Raw genomic sequence first — 18,094 nt, 5'->3', positions numbered from 1 at the left:
AACCTGGCTCTAGGCTGGCATATCCTTACATGGTCCTGGAGAATGATTTACTCTATCAGATAGAGAAAATGGGGGAAGACATGGTGCAACTATTAGTCGTGCCAAAACCCTTCCGGCGGCAGGTGCTGGACCTGGCCCACGGACATGTGATGGGAGGTCACCTGGGAGTCCAGAAAACCACCGAAAGGATATTACACTGTTTTGTTTGGCCAGGCATGCATCACGATATTCGTGTATATTGTGAGTCTTGTCCTGACTGCCAAGCCTCTGCACCTAAGCCCCGGTTCTGTAGCCCTTTGGTACCCCTACCTATTATTGAGGTCCCGTTTGAGAGGATTGGGATGGATTTAGTTGGGCCCCTTCCACGGTCTGCACGTGGACACCAACATATCCTGGTCATCTTGGATTATGCCACTCGTTACCCGGAGGCCATCCCTTTGCATAACACGGCCACCAAGATGATTGCCAAGGAACTGGTGCATGTGTTTAGTCGGGTCGGTATACCAAAACAGATACTCACCGACCAGGGGACCACCTTTATGTCCAGGGTAATGAAGGAGCTCTGCCGGTTGTTACAAATCGAACCGTTACGCACATCCGTGTATCACCCTCAAACAGACGGGTTGGTCGAACGGTTCAATAAAACTCTGAAGCAGATGCTGAGAAAGGCGATAGACAAGGATGGGAAGAACTGGGACTATTTACTTCCGTATTTGCTTTTTGCCATCAGGGAAGTACCCCAGTCTTCCACGGGGTTCTCGCCTTTCGAGTTATTGTACGCCCGACGTCCTCGCGGACTGTTAGACGTCGCCAAAGAATCCTGGGAGGGTCAGGTCACTCCGTTTAAAACGGTAATAGATCACATATCCCAAATGCAGGACCGTATTTTGGCTGTTATGCCTATCGTCAAAGAACACATGATGCAGGCTCAAGGAGCCCAAAAAAGAATCTATGATAGGGGCGCCAAGATCCGTACGTTTGCACCCGGAGATAGGGTGTTGATCCTGGTCCCCACGGTGGACAGTAAGTTCCTAGCAAAGTGGCAGGGCCCCTTTGAGATTAAGGAAAGAGTTGGTGAAGTAAACTACAAAGTATACCAGGCAGGTAAACGGAAACCTGAACAGATTTATCATGTAAATCTGATAAAACCGTGGAGAGATCGGTCTGCCTTGTCAGCGGAGCTGGCCCGTCCTGTCTGCTCGCATACCGTACCGGAGGTACGGGTTGCAGAGACTCTCTCGGAGCGGCAAAAGACTGAGGTCAGGCAGTTTCTACTTCACAACCAAAAGTTTTTCTCAGAAAAACCCGGGCAGACTACGCTAATGAAACATGACATCGTAACGGAAGCTGGTGTCACAGTTCACGTAAAGCCCTAGCGAATCCCAGAAGCGCCGTGAAGCCGTTTCCCGAGAAGTGAAGGCAATGTTAGAGTTAGGAGTCATTGAGGAATCGCACAGTGCGTGGTCCAGCCCGATTGTGTTAATTCCTTAACCGGACGGCACCATCCAGTTCTGCAATGACTTCAGGAAACTGAATGCGGTCCCAAAATTTGATGCCTACCCTATGCCCCGGGTCGATGAGTTAATAGATCGGTTAGGAAAAGCCCGGTATATTACGACCCTAGACCTAACAAAGGGGTATTGGCAGATCCCTCTGGCGGAGGCTGCCAGAGAAAAGACGGCATTTGCTACGCCGGAAGGTTTATTTCAGTATGTGTATATGCCGTTTGGACTGCACGGAGCACCGGCGACCTTCCAGAGACTGATGGATCGAGTCCTGAGGCCACATAGGCAGTACGCTTCGGCCTATTTGGATGACATTGTCATTTACAGCTTGGACTGGGAGACTCATCTCCAGAAAGTACAAGCTGTGGTTGACCACCTGTGGGAGGCAGGCCTAACCGCGAACCCCAAGAAATGTCACATCGGGCTAGAAGAAGCCCGGTATTTGGGGTATGTAATTGGGAGGGGTGTTGTTAAACCCCAGGTTGATAAGATTCAAGCGGTTCAGGACTGGCCGCAACCTGTCAACAAGAAGCAGGTGCAAGCCTTCCTGGGGATCGCCGGCTATTATCGCCGGTTCATACCCAATTTTGCAGCCATCGCTACCCCCCTGACGGATCTTACAAAAGGGAAAGACTCCGTCATGATTAAATGGAGTTTAGCGGCTGAAGAAGCCTTCCATAGCCTAAAACGGGCACTTTGCTCTCAGCCCGTACTGGTGACTCCGGACTTCCGCAGCGAGTTTGTGGTACAAACGGATGCCTCTGATACCGGTATCGGGGTCGTACTGTCACAAGTGAGGGACGGAGTGGAACACCCAGTCCTCTATCTCAGCAGGAAGCTGAATAAACACGAGCAAAGGTATGCAGTCATAGAAAAAGAGTGCCTAGCCATTAAGTGGGCTCTAGAGGCCCTCAAATATTACCTGGTGGGCCGAAAGTTCAGGCTGATCACTGACCATGCCCCTCTCAAGTGGATGCACTTGCACAAGGAACGGAATAGCCGGGTGACCCGGTGGTTCCTTGACCTGCAGGCCTACACTTTTATGGTGGAGCACCGCCCAGGGGTACAGATGGGGAATGCAGATGCCCTGTCCCGAGTGCACTGTTTGGCAGGTGTCATTGCTCGACCGGAGTGGTCTGAGCAGAGGGGGGGGATATGTGAGAATCATGTGGGAATAGTGGATGAGTGCAGGTATATCTCGCCCAGATTCCTTTCCTATGTGGCCTAGTCTGGTCAGTATCGCACCTGGTGACTAATGAATAATGGGAGGTGGATATAAAAGGACGCCAGGTGGTTGTGTGAGTGTCTCAGCCTGGGGACACAGAGAGCCTGTCTGTGTGAGAGACACACGTGAGTGAAAGCAGTGCCCACTGCAACTGTGGTTTGGCTGGAAGGGAGAAGCCCGCCAGTTGGTAGTTAGGTTGTACTTTGTTTAGTTAGTGCCGGACAGGCAAGGATTTGTTTTATGTTTTATTTCCTTTATGCATTGCTTTCACCGTTAATAAACCTGACCCAGTGTCAGTTATACCCAGACCCCGGCTGTGCGCCTGAGTTTCATGCTGAAAGAAAAGTAAAAACTGATAGAAAAAGAGCGCAATAGGGTCTTACCCGAGAAAATAAGAATGTAAAGTAATTCGTTATACTCACCCTATGTAGGAGAGTATCAGACATAAAGGAACAAGGTCAGCTTGCTGCACATCCAAATGACCACGCCGTGGCCATAAATCATCAGATTCAAGGAAAAGAACTTTTATGGATTAAGCGTGCGCTGCCAGACGATCACTCCTCACAAGTAGTGTGCTTTATACATTTATTCCCAACGCGTTTCAAAGTTAAAAACTTCTTCCTCAGGAGATGACATGTATATATATATACATGTCATCCCCTGAGGAAGAAGTTTTTAACTTTGAAACGCGTTGGGAATAAATGTATAAAGCACACTACTTGTGAGGAGTACACTACTTGTGAGGAGTGATGGTCTGGCAGCGCACGCTTAATCCATAAAAGTTCTTTTCCTTGAATCTGAGTTTCATGCTGAACGCACGTGACCTTTGACCCCAGCAAAGCCGATCCCGGAGTGTTTTATCACAACAGCCATATGTAACCATCCATCACACATACGGAGCCCCCTGACCATCCATCCCATAGAGAGCCCCCCATAACCACTCATCACACATACAATGTCCCCAGACCATCCATCACACTTACAAAGTCCCCCTGGCCAACCAGAGAGCCCCCCGTAACCACCCATCACACATATAGAGCTCCTTGACCATCCATCAAACATACAGAGCCCCGTGTAACCATCCATCATACAGAGCCCCATGTAACCATCCATCACACACAGATCCCACCTGACCATCCATCACACACAGATCCCACCTGACCATCCATCACACACAGATCCCACCTGACCATCCATCACACACAGATCCCACCTGACCATCCATCACACACAGATCCCACCTGACCATCCATCACACACAGATCCCACCTGACCATCCATCACACGTACAGAGCCCTCATGACCATTCATCACACATACAGAGCCCCATGTAACCATCTGTGATGGAGACACAGAATAAAAAAGACAGCAGGGGATGGATGAAGGGAGGAGGAGACAGCAGGGTATAGATGAAGGGTGGAGGAGACAGCAGGGGACGGATGAAGGTATGGAGGAGACAGCAGGGGACGGATGAAGGGTGGAGGAGACAGCAGGGGACGGATGAAGGGTGGAGGAGACAGCAGGGGACGGATGAAGAGTGGAGAAGACAGCAGGGGACGGATGAAGGGTGGAGGAGACAGCAGGGGACAGATGAATAGTGGAGAAAACAGCAGGGGACGGATGAAGGGTGGAGGAGACAGCAGGGGACGGATGAAGAGTGGAGGAGACAGCAGGGGACGGATGAAGGGTGGAGGAGACAGCAGGGGACGGATGAAGGGTGGAGGAGTCAGCAGGGGACGGATGAAGGGTGGAGGAGACAGCAGGGGATGGATGAAGGGTGGAGAAGACCGCAGACCATGGATGAAGGGTGGAGGAGACAGCAGGGGACGAATGAAGGGTGGAGGAGACAGCAGGGGACGGATGAAGGGTGGAGGAGACAGCAGTGGACGAATGAAGGGTGGAGGAGACAGTAGGACATGGATGAAGGGTGGAGGAGATAGCAGGGCTTAGATGAAGGGTGGAGGAAACAGACTGACACAGATGAAGGGTGGGGGAGACAGCAGGGCACGGATGAAGGGTGGAGTACACAGTAGGGCACGGATGAAGGGTGGAGAAGACAGCAGGGCACAGATGAAGGGTGGAGGAGACAGTAGGGCATAGATGATGGGTGGAGAAGACAGCAGGGCTTAGATGAAGGGTGGAGGAAACAGAATGACATAGATGAAGGGTGGAGGAGACAGCAGGGCACGGATGAAGGTTGGAGGGGGCAGCAGGGCACGGATGAAGGCTGAAGAAGAGACAGAAGGGCATGGATGCATGATGGAGGAGACAGCAAGGCACGGATGAAGGTTGGAGGAGACATATTATGTGCAGACAGCAGTTTTCGTGAAGTCTAGAGTCCTCATCTCACCATCAGATATACCTAGGTCTCCTCCCTGCTGTGGGGTGCCCCCGGCAATGGAGTCCGGCCAGAACCTTTGCACAGGGCGACTCTGCCCGCTCTTCTTTTTCGCCTTTGGGGTGTCTGTTGTGCTTGAATCTAGCATGGGCTGCAGGATTCTGCGTCTGGCATTTATAAACCTACAAATAAAGAGAAGCATAAGCAAGGCGTGCAGGAAGAAACCTCATAGGAACGCCCGTCCTCTTCGTCACATGGCTGATGGGTTATTACAATGTAACATACAGTGCTAACCTAAACTTTACCTGTCCTATCAGCTGTGTAAGGTGGATGAGGCAACGTATAAAATGACTAGAGCACGGTGCTCAAACAAAAGGAAGCACACTGTAGCGCCATAGCATACAAACATGAAATATGAAAGATGAATTGCATTACTGCATTAGAAATATGAAGAAATATGAAAAATTGAGAAAGCTTAGCGCATAAAATGGCCAATTTATGTGTTCCTGGAAGCCACGGTAAGGCATTTCTCGTTTTCCAGGACCCTAACCTAATGCCAATCCTCACTTAGACTAAAGTCTTCATCTGTATGGGAGCCTATATAAATCCTCTCCTCAGACTGAAGTCTATATCTCTGTGGAGGGGTGGTGGCCCTGCGGTGATTATAATGCAGCATTTGATTTTTCATATTTCATGTGTGTGTGCTGTGGCGCTACAGTGTGCTTCCTTTTTTGTTATACGAGTTGGTGACTCCAGGTTAAGCACCTGTTCACACTTAGTTTATGCTTGGATGTGACGGTCAGTTTTTTTAAATTTGTAGAGCACAGTGCTGTCACCGGGAAGGCTCCGACCTTGGGATGGGGGACTCACCAGTTGTTGACCTGCAGAAGGGTGAGGTTGGTTTGAGCAGCAATCTGCTTCTTCTCATCCTCAGTTGGGTATGGATGCTGCAGAGATGAAGATGAGACACATTCACACATAGCTGATGACAGTCGGAAGGTTCTCCACATCCATGTCTAGTGTAGCCCCAATACTGGATGGCATCAGGGAGAGAAGCATCTGGTGACGCCATGCATCCCAGGTCACTGCAGAGCATAGGGAACAAGTGACGGCAGCGTCCAATGCAGCAAACTTACCCCAATGTGCTGGAACAGCCAGGACCTCATCACATTGGTGGCTTGCTTGGGAAGCACCCCGCGCTTGTTCTTTCCAGATCCATCGTCTGCTTGCAAGAGGCCGAGATCCTGACTGAGCTGCAGCTGGAGCTGGAAAGGCACAAGAGGGGGTTACCAGGCCGACGATTGGCACATGGGGGACAGATAACAGAGAGATAAGGGAGCTCTATAAGATTTTGAGCAGCTCTCACCTGTGAGTTCTGGATTCGGATGGTCCCAGGAGACAGTGCTTGAGCCACAACCTGTCCTTGCGGGGTGACGACAGTAACGGGCTGGTACAAAGTGCCGCCTGCTTGTTAGACAGATAAATAAAACTTTGAGAAATCATGAAGTGACATTATCACAGGAAACAGGAAGCGAACCCCCCCCAACAAACAGAAAGCATCATCATCACGGGAAGTGACATCATCACAGAACACAGGAAGTGACATCATCACAGAACACAGGAAGTGACATCACAGAAAACAGGAAGCAACATCACAGAACACAGGAAGTGACATCATCACAGAACATGGGAAGTGACATCATCACAGAACACAGAGACATCATCACAGAAAACAGGAAGAGATATCATCACAGAAAGCAGGAAGAGACATCACAGAAAACAGGAAGAGATCTCATCACAGAAAACAGGAAGAGACATCATCACAGAAAACAGGAAGTGACATCACAGAACACAGGAAGTGACATCATCACAGAACACGGGAAGTGAAATCATCACAGAACACAGAGACATCATCACAGAAAACAGGAAGAGACATCATCACAGAAAACAGGAAGAGACATCATCACAGAACACAGGAAGCAACATCACAGAAAACAGGAAGTGACATCACAGAACACAGGAAGTGACATCATCACAGAACACGGGAAGTGACATCATCACAGAACACAGAGACATCATCACAGAAAACAGGAAGAGACATCATCACAGAAAACAGGAAGAGACATCATCACAGAACACAGGAAGTGACATCATCACAGAACACGGGAAGTGACATCATCACAGAACACAGAGACATCATCACAGAAAACAGGAAGAGACATCATCACAGAAAGCAGGAAGAGACATCATCACAGAAAACAGGAAGAGGCATCATCACAGAAAACAGGAAGCGTGATATACAAAAACTTGGCACACACTTGTGGATTCTGATGCAGAAAAGTGATTGATTTTAATAAAGTACAGTACATACAAATAGATGTTTCGGTCTATGACCTTCATCAGTGTACGTGAGACTGTACTGTGAGCTCAAAAATAACTGGGCATAAATCTAGAAATCCAATAAATGAGGAGGCACAAAAGGCCGTTTCTCGTTGCTTGTAAATAGTAAATGGACGCGGTATCCGCCGCAAGTCAATAGCCGCTATTGAGCCAAGTTTTTGTATATCACGAGTCACGGATTGGGATCCTACTTGAGCACCACTAATACTACAGGGTTGTGCCAACGGTTTTGTTTAATTATAGAAAACAGGAAGCGACATCATCACAGAAAACAGGAAGAGACATCATCACAGAAAGCAGGAAGAGACATCATCACAGAAAACAGGAAGCGACATCATCACAGAAAGCAGGAAGAGACATCATCACAGAAAGCAGGAAGAGACATCATCACAGAAAGCAGGAAGCGACATCATCACAGAAAACAGGAAGCGACATCATCACAGAAAGCAGGAAGAGACATCATCACAGAAAGCAGGAAGCGACATCATCACAGAAAACAGGAAGAGACATCATCACAGAAAACAGGAAGCGACATCATCACAGAAAGCAGGAAGAGACATCATCACAGAAAGCAGGAAGAGACATCATCACAGAAAACAGGAAGAGACATCATCACAGAAAACAGGAAGATACATCATCACAGAAAGCAGGAAGAGAGATCATCACAGAAAACAGGAAGAGACATCATCCCAGAAAGCAGGAAGCGACATCATCACAGAAAGCAGGAAGAGACATCATCCCAGAACACAGGAAGTGACATCATCACAGAACACGGGAAGTGACATCACAGAAAACAGGAAGAATCATCATCACAGAAAGCAGGAAGAGACATCATCACAGAAAACAGAAAGAGACATCATCACAGAAAATAGGAAGCAACATCATCACAGAAAACAGGAAGCGACATCATCACAAAAAACAGGAAGCGACATCATCACAGAAAACAGGAAGAGATATCATCACAGAAAGCAGGAAGAGACATCATCACAGAAAACAGGAAGAATCATCATCACAGAAAGCAGGAAGAGACATCATCACAGAAAACAGGAAGAGACATCATCACAGAAAATAGGAAGCAACATCATCACAGAAAATAGGAAGCGACATCATCACAGAAAACAGGAAAAGACATCATCACAGAAAGCAGGAAGAGACATCATCACAGAAAGCAGGAAGAGATATCATCACAGAAAGCAGGAAGCGACATCATCACAGAAAACAGGAAGAGATATCACAGAAAGCAGGAAGAGACATCATCACAGAAAACAGAAAGAGACATCATTACAGAAAACAGGAAGAGACATCATCACAGAAAACAGGAAGCGACATCCATCACAGAAAACAGGAAGCGACATCATCACAGAAAACAGGAAGAGATCTCATCACAGAAAGCAGGAAGAGACATCATCACAGAAAGCAGGAAGAGACATCATCACAGAAAACAGGAAGAAACATCATCACAGAAAACAGGATGAGACATCATCACAGAAAACAGGAAGAGACATCATCACAGAAAACAAGAAGAGACATCATCACAGAAAACAAGAAGAGACATCATCACAGAAAACAGGAAGAAACATCATCACAGAAAACAGGATGAGACATCATCACAGAAAGCAGGAAGAGACATCATCACAGAAAACAGGAAGAAACATCATCACAGAAAACAGGATGAGACATCATCACAGAAAACAGGAAGCGACATCATCACAGAAAGCAGGAAGAGATATCATCACAGAAAACAGCAAGCGACATCATCACAGAAAACAGGAAGAGACATCATCACAGAAAACAGGAAGAGATATCGTCACAGAAAACAGCAAGCGACATCATCACAGAAAACAGCAAGCGACATCATCACAGAAAACAGGAAGAGACATCATCACAGAAAACAGGAGGGGACATTGTGAGGATCTGAGGTTGTGGGTTACAAAAATCACCTAGGCAGATTAACAATGCAACTATTTTTATTCCATACATCCATGGTTGTACAACAAATCCATGTAGATGGCCGACATACAATGTCCCAGTCCACAAACTCCCAATCTGAGATCGGTAGTTCCACTGCCCAAGTACCAGGCGATAAACACTGTCTCCCAACTTTTGGTTGTCCCACAGCTTTTGGTATCTCCAGCTGGTATAGTATGCAGTCACAGCCTATGTTCCTCCAGATGATGGCTATCACGACCGTAGCTCATGGATACCCCTCCAGCCAACAATCAGTCTCCAAAACTCCATAGATCATGCATCCCAGCTCCGATCCTTTCCCTTCAAAGTCCCTCCAACAACCGCCTGATTCCACCCATGAGCCTGTTTCTTCCTCCCCCTTAAACAATTTTCTTTATCTCAAAGAACGAAGCATATTCCATCACTTGGGGCTGTATGTGAGACCCCCTGTGGTGATGGCTCCCCTGGGTCTACGCTCTCCATCCACACAATGGGCCCAGGGCTGGGAGTACAATGGCTTGAGGCCCCTGAGATACAGATGAGATTAATGGAATGATTGCTTTACATTTACCTTTGGCAGTCTACTGTCTGGCCTTAGGTATACATAAGTTCCAGCCTGCTCGTCTTCCTCGGCTTAAGGCCCCGTCTCACTAAGCGATCTCGGTAGCGAGATCGCTGCTGAGTCACAACTTTTGTGATGTAACAGCAATCTCACCAGCGAGATCGCTGTGTGTGACAGCGATCAGCGAGCGGCCCCCCTGCCGGTATCGCTGATCACTGGAAGAAACCTCTGGACATTTCTTTGGTCGCTGGTCTCCCGCTGGCCAGCACGCATCGCTGTGTGTGACAGGCGGGAGACCAGTGATCAGGTGTAAAAATAATAAAAAAAATAAAAAATATAGTTATTCTCACCTTCCGGCGTCCCGTTCAGCCATCCTGCCTCTCTCCACGCTCCGGTCCCAGTGATCCTTTGCACGAATGACCGCGAGACTTTGTTATCCCTCGAGACTGTGACATCTCGCGGTCATTCTCGCAAAGGATCACTGGGACCGGAGCGTGGAGAGAGGCGGGAATGATGAACAGGACGTCGAAAGGTGAGAATAACTATATTTTATTTTGATTCTATTTTTTACAGGGATGGCCAGCGATGCCGGGCGCTCGGCGTCGCTGTGCTGATCGCTGGTGAAGCTGTCTGTGTGACAGCTCACCAGCGATCACATAGCGACTTACTAGCGATGCTGACACCTTGATATCGGTGTCGGGATCGCTGGTAAGTCGCTTAGTGTGACGGGGCCTTTACTGTCACTGAATGGAAACATTGATTCCTGAGGATGAACTGACGAGCAAGAAAATCAGTAATAAAACACAGCAAGAAAATATCTAACAAAACTCAACAATATCGATGTAACCGGTGCTCCGTGCTGGAAAAAGTCTCTATCTCGTAGAGGTGTGGACTCCGCTCAACGTCCAATTGTCCTATAGCCTATAGTCTTTAGTAAGCGGCCATACCCTCACAGACATCAACACAGAAAACAAGAAGCGACACTGTGAGGAGATGGCCACGGAATAAAGACTACTGGACCAATGCCCGTAGAGTTTAGTCCGTGGCTCTATGGGTTGCCGACTTTTCCAGCACGGATTACATCAATATTGTTGTGTTTTATTAGATATTTTCTTGCTCGTCAGTTCATCCTCAGGAATCAATGTTTCGATTCAGTCACAGTAAGCAGAGGAAGACGAGCAGGCTGGATCTTATGTATAGCTAAGGCCAGGCAGTATACTGCCAAAGGTAAATGTCAAGCAATCATCGTATCAATCTCAGGGTCTCAACCCACCGTGCTGCCAGCAACTAGGCCCATTGTGTGGATGGGGATTGTAGACCCAGGGGAGCCGATACTAGAGGGGGTCTCACATGCAATCGCAGGTGATGGGACTTAAGGTACTGTCACACTTAGCGATGTGCCAGCGATCCCGATTAGCGATATGACACGGTCAGGATCGCTGGTGCATCGCTAAGTGGTCGCTAGTGAGCTGCCACACAGGCAGATCTCACCAGCGACATCGCAGGGGTCGGGGGTCGCTACTTACCTGTCACACCAGGCGATCCTGCGTCCTCCTGCCCGGCTCCACGCTCGTCGCTCGTCGTCACAGCAGGAAGCGCCGCAGGAAGCTGACGACGAGAAACAGTCCAGGACGTTCTCGCGCGATCAGCGATAACCAGCGGGGGAGCGGTCGGAGGTAAGTATCAGACACAGCCATATCGCTCAGTGTGACAGTACCTTTAGGGGTATTGAGGACTGCTGAGGAAATGTGCTGTGCTGTTGGGTGGACTACAAGTTCCAGCACTCTAAGCAAGGGCCGCTGAATGGAGAGAAGGCTGTCATTAAGTCCGAGGCTGCAGATAACGCAATTTCATAGTTTAACACAAGAGCAAAGTTTGGTGTTTTTCTTACTAGTGTCCATTGTTTTGTTTTTTTCTGATTTTATGTGTACAGTTTATCCTCATTGAATATGTGCTCCATGGACAATGCCACCAGGTGTGCATCTTGTGAGATGTCTGCAGGCCTTGAGCAGCCGATGTAGGGTGAATATGTCTGCACTCAATGTCAGTGAGTTACATGTTTGGAGGCCCAGGTAATGGATCTAAATGTGCAGCTGTCAATACTCAGGAGCATAGTGGACCTGTTACAAGAGACGGCAGTGAGAAAAGTGCCAGGGAACCCAGGCCTGATCTGGCACAACCTAGTAAATATGTCTGTTTGGCTGATAGTAGGAATGCAAACCCAGGACTGGGATAATTACAGTAGGCCCAGGACTGGGATCACTACGGCGGACCCAGAACTGGGATCACTACGGCGGGACCAGAACTGGGATCACTACGGCGGGCCCAGGACTGGGATCACTACGGCGGGCCCAGAACTGGGATCACTACGGCGGGCCCAGGACTGGGATCACTACGGCGGGCCCAGGACTGGGATCACTACGGCGGGCCCAGGACTGGGATCACTACGGCGGGCCCAGGACTGGGATCACTACGGCGGGCCCAGGACTGGGATCACTACTGCGGGCCCAGGACTGGGATCACTACGGCGGGCCCAGGACTGGGATCACTACGGCGGGCCCAGGACTGGGATCACTACTGCGGGCCCAGGACTGGGATCACTACGGCGGGCCCAGAACTGGGATCACTACGGCGGGCCCAGAACTGGGATCACTACGGCGGGCCCAGAACTGGGATCACTACGGCTGGCCCAGAACTGGGATCACTACAGCGGGCCCAGGATTGGTATCACTACAACGGAATTTCCACCACTTTCCCATGCTCCTGAATGCCCTGTGTGAACTGCATTGTATTTTATATGGTATGCATTGCTTACCCATCTTCTAGTATCCATAATTGTACTCCATCTTGTTATCTTTGCCACACATCTAAGTGGTCTGTATAACCCCTTCCCCCTTTTATGACCTCTGCTTAACTCTGTGCATTTGGCCTGGGCAGTCACACCCCACTTTCACTCACACCTGATTGTCTTTAGCTGCACATATATTCACCACCATGGGTCTGCTCCAGATGAAGTCGGCTCCATCAATTTCAAAGTACTAATTTCTAAGTACTTTGAATTAGACTTGAATTGGACTGGAATTGACTGTAAGGTAACGGACTATAACACCACAACAATGGGCAGCACGGTGGCTCAGTGGTTAGCGCTGCAGCCTTGCAGCGCTGGAGTCCTGGGTTCGATTCTCACCAAGGACAACATCTGCAAGGAGTTTGTATGTTCTCCCCGTGTTTGCGTGGGTTTCCTCCGGGCACTCCGGTTTCCTCCCACACTCCAAAGACATACTGATAGGGAATTTAGATTGTGAGCCCCATCAGGGACAGTGATGAAAATGTGTGCAAACTGTAAAAGCGCTGCGGAATATGTTAGCGCTATATAAAAATAAAGATTATTATTATTATTATTAACAATGTTTCGCCTTTTTTTACTATCACCCCCACACTACTCTATTTCTCCCTACCTCCTGCAATCCCTCCACACAGTAAGGAACTTGACATTTCCCCCTCCATCCTTCCCAGCCATCTCACCTCTTCGTCACAACTGTTCCTCCACATACAATCCTTTTTCTCCAGACCCACACGGCCACATCATGTCCCATCCTGCTCCCACCTTCTAATGCTCTGACTACTACTCCTCATTGCTGGCGACGTATCCCCAAATCCTGGCCCTCCTCAACACCTCCCTACACTCACTTCTACCACCCTGCCACGATCCTCTACACGTCTTCGCAACCATGATAACCTCATACCCATTCATCCAGCCCCCACTCCCTCAACCCCCTTACCTGGAGCCCTATGGAACGCACGCTCTGTCTGCAACAAGCTGGCATTTATCCATGACCTCTTTATCACCAACAAACTCTCCTTCCTCGCCATCACTGAAACCTGGCTCACTCCCTCTGACACAGCCTCTCCAGCTGCGCTTTCCTATGGCGGATTCCATCTCTCTCACACCCCTCGCACCAGCAACAAACGTGGTGGAGGAGTTGGCTTGCTCCTGTCTGATACCTGCTCCTTTACCCCAATTCCTTTGCCACCCTCCGCTACTCTTCCCTCATTCGAGGTGCACTCCGTCCGCATCTATTCCCCCTCCAACCTCCAACTGCCTGTCATCTACCGCCCCCCAGAACTAGCCATCTCCACCTTTCTCGACCACTTCACCACCTGGCTACTCCATTTGCTTTCTGCTGACATCCCCAACATCATCATGGGCGACTTCAACATCCCCATTGACACTTCCACCCCGGCTGCCTCTAAACTTCTATCACTCACGGCTTCCCTCGGCCTCACTCAATGGTCCTCTGTGGCCACTCACAAAGATGGTCACACGATGGACCTTATCTTCACCCAACTCTGTTCCCTCACTAATCTCAATAACTCACCCCTCCCCCTGTCTGACCACAACCTACTGACATTCTCCTCCCTCTCCTCTCCTACTGCGCAACCCCCGCTCCATAAACTCGCTCACCCTCGCAAGAATCTCTAACACCTCATTTTACAATCACTCTCTGAATCCCTTCTCCCTCTTACAGACATAGCTTCTCTTCATGACACAGATGCTGCTGCCACCTTTTATAACACCACAATAACAGCAACGCTTGATTCGGCTGCCCCCCTCATGCAGAGCAAAACTCGAACAATCAACAGGCAGCCCTGGCTCACCAGCCTGACCAAAGAACTGAGACGGGTTTCCAGGGCCGCTGAGCGGAGATGGAAGAGAACCCACTCTACTGAGCACTTCAACGCATACAAGCAGTCCCTTGCCAGCTTTAAGTCCACACTCTCTGCCGCAAAACAAACTTACTTCGCATCTCTCATATCCTCCCTGTCTCACAACCCTAAACAGCTCTTCAACACTTTCAATTCTCTACTCCGTCCAACAGCACCTCCTCCCCTCCTCTCATTTCTGCCGAAGACTTTGCCTCCTTCTTTAAGCAGAATATCGACACGATCAGACAAAACTTTGGCCCACAGCCCTCAATGCCCCTCTTAGCCGCTCAGCCCTGTTCTGCAAAAGCCAGCTTCTCCACCATGACCGAAGATCAGCTCTCCACCCTTCTGTCAAGATCACACCTCACCACTTGTGCCCTCGACCCACTCCCGTCTCACCTCATCCCTAACTTGGCCACAGTCCTCATCCCATCTCTAACACACCTTTTCAACCTTTCACTTACATATGGTGTCTTTCCCTCATCCTTCAAACATGCCTCAATCACACCCATCCTCAAAAAGCCCTCCCTTGACCAATCCTCTGTGTCTAACTATCGCCCAATATCTCTTCTCCCTAACGCCTCAAAACTACTGGAACAGCATGTATATCTTGAACTGTCCTCCCACCTCTCCTCCTGTTCCCTCTTTGACCGGTTACAATCTGGCTTCCGACCGCATCACTCAACTGAAACTGCCCTAACTAAAGTCACTAACGACTTACTAACCGCCAAGAGCAAGCGACACTACCCTGTCCTCCTTCTCCTGGACCTGTCCTCTGCCTTCGACACCGTAGACCATTCCCTCCTGCTACAGACTCTCTCATCTCTTGGCATCACAGACCTGGCCCTATCCTGAATCTCATCATACCTAACAGACCGAACATTTAGTGTCTCCCTCTCACACACCACCTCACCTCGCCCCCTGTCTGTCGGTGTTCCCCAAGGCTCTGTCCTAGGACTCCTACTATTCTCCATCTATACCTTCTGCTTGGGACAGCTCATAGAATCCCACGGTTTGCAGTATCACCTCTATGCCGATGACACGCAGATCTACCTATCTGGACCCGACCTCGCCTCCTTACTGACTGAAATCCCACAATGTCTGTCTGCTATCTCAGCCTTCTTCTCTGCTCACTTTCTCAAACTGAACATGGACAAAACAGAATTCATCATCTTTCCCCCAGCTCACTCTACCCCTCCGCCAGACCTATCCATCAATGTCAACGGCTGCTCTCTTTCCCCAGTCCCGTACGCTCGGTGCCTTGGGGTGATCCTCGACTCTGCGCTCTCTTTCAAACCACATATCCAAGCCCTCGCCTCCTCCTGCCGCCTCAAACTCAAAAATATTTCCCGGATCCGCTCATTCCTCAACCATGAAAACACAAAAACACTAGTGCATGCTCTTATCTCCCGCCTTGACTACTGCAACCTCCTACTCTCTGGCCTCCCCTCTAGCACGCTGGCTCCGCTCCAGTCCATCCTACACTCTGCTGCCCGACTAATCCACCTGTCTCCCCGCTATTCCCCAGCCTCCCCTCATGCCAGGCCCTTCACTGGCTTCCTATCGCCCAGAGGCTCCAATTCAAAACCCTAACCATGACATATAAAGCCATCCACAACCTGTCACCTTCATACATCTGCGACATGGTCTCTAGGTACCTACCCGCACGCAACCTTCGATCATCTCAAGATCTCCTTCTCTACTCCCCCCCTTATCTCTTCTTCCCACAACCGCATACAAGATTTCTCACGTGCTTCCCCCATACTCTGGAACTCCCTGCCGCAACACATCAGACTCTCACCATCAACGGAAACCTTCAAGAAGAACCTGAAGACCCACCTGTTCCGACAAGCCTACAGCCTGCAATGATCCTCGGTCTACTGAACCACAGCATGATCTGCTCTACCCTCTCCTACTGTATCCTCACCCATCCCTGTAGACTGTGAGCCCTCGCGGGCAGGGTCCCCTCTCCTTATGTACTTGTGTGTCCCTTGTCTTACACATGTTTACTATACTTGTCTATATTTCCCCTTTTCACATGTAAAGCGCCATGGAATAAATGGCGCTATATAAATGCATAATAATAATAATAATAACGGGCCCAGGATTGAGATCACTACAGAAGGTTCAGGACTGGGATCACTTCAGCAGGTCTAAGACTGGCATCACTACAGCGGGCCAGGGCTGGGATCACTACAGAAGGTTCAGGACTGGCATCACTACAGCGGGCCAGGGCTGGGATCACTACAGAAGGTTCAGGACTGGCATCACTACAGCGGGCCAGGGCTGGGATCACTACAGCGGGCCAGGGCTGGGATCATTCCTGCAGGCCCAGGACTGGGATCAATACAGCAGGACGTTACTCCTAGCAACCAGGAAAATTACTGCTGTAGGAAGGAGGGACGTAGGAATGCAGCAAAGGTCAGACAGATGTTGGTGGTAGGGGACTCTATTATTAGGCGGACAGACAGGATCATCTGCCGCCGAGACCATGAATGCCGAACAGTGTGCTGTCTGCTATGTGTTCGGGTTCAACATATTGTAGATCAGACAGACAGATTACGGTGTGGCCGGGGAAAACCCAGCGGTCATGGTACACATCGGTACAAATGACAAAGTTAGAGGGAGGTGGAAGCTCCTTAAGAATGATTACAGGGACCTAGGAGAGAGGCTGAAGGCCAGGACCTCCAAGGTGGTGTTTTCACAAATATTGCCAGTGCCACGAGCATCACTAGATAGGAAGCGGGAGCTTAGGGAGATAAATAAGTGGCTAAGAAATTGGTGTAGGAAGGAGGGGTTTGGGTTTCTGGAGAACTGGGCCGACTTCTCTGTCAGCTACAGGCTCTACGGTAGGGACAGGCTGCACCTCAATGGGGAAGGTGCAGCTGGGCTTGGGGAAAAAATGGTCAGACGGATGGAGGAGCTTTTACACTGGGATCTGGGGGAGGGAGGGTAGTTTTGCTAATAAGCGGAGAGATAGACAGAGGGAGGGAGGCAATAGGAGTAAATGAGAAAACGCAAGAACTCTCACAAACAAAATGGATGAACTGGAGACTCTTATGACGGTCACAGAATACGATGTGGTGGGCATTACGGAAATCTGGCTGACGAGAGCAGTGACTGAGTAATAATTGTAGAGAGGTACACTACATGTAGGAAGGACCGGAAAGATAAAAGGTGGAGGGGCGGCATCTGCGTAACATCCACATTAAAACCTGTGCCCAATGAAGACATTGGGGGAGTTACAGCCATGTAGAGTCACTATGGGTGGCGGCCATAATGGAAAGCTGCTAACTGGAGTTTACTACAAGCCTCCTAATATAGAGGAAGAGGAGGAAATGCTGCAACAAATTAAAAAGGCAGCAAACAGTATCAGGGTCCTTATAATGGGGGATGGTAACGATCCGGGC

At 49.4% G+C, this 18,094-nt stretch overlaps 1 protein-coding gene across 3 annotated transcripts in view; it reads right to left on the bottom strand.

The window, feature by feature from the left end:
• PKNOX1 (PBX/knotted 1 homeobox 1) overlaps positions 1-18,094 on the bottom strand; it is a 115,513-nt gene that overhangs the window by 7,747 nt on the left and 89,672 nt on the right. The window contains exons 7-10 of one of the 3 annotated variants that reach the window (XM_073564696.1): positions 6,435-6,535; positions 6,205-6,333; positions 5,939-6,015; positions 5,093-5,250 (exon numbers count right to left, since the gene is read on the bottom strand). In XM_073564696.1, the coding sequence (XP_073420797.1) occupies positions 5,093-5,250; positions 5,939-6,015; positions 6,205-6,333; positions 6,435-6,535 (465 nt within the window). Of the gene's footprint in view, positions 1-5,080; positions 5,251-5,938; positions 6,016-6,204; positions 6,334-6,434; positions 6,536-18,094 lie in introns of all 3 variants that reach the window. The other 2 variants (XM_073564694.1, XM_073564695.1) reach the window with 2 other exon arrangements.

This window comes from Dendrobates tinctorius, unplaced genomic scaffold (genome assembly GCF_039654945.1).
Source record: "Dendrobates tinctorius isolate UK_male_01 unplaced genomic scaffold, ASM3965494v1 ptg000475l, whole genome shotgun sequence".
Lineage (NCBI taxonomy): Eukaryota > Metazoa > Chordata > Amphibia > Anura > Dendrobatidae > Dendrobates > Dendrobates tinctorius.
The sequence above is the reverse complement of the archived record's forward strand: the minus strand, read 5'-3'. Positions and strand labels throughout refer to the sequence as shown.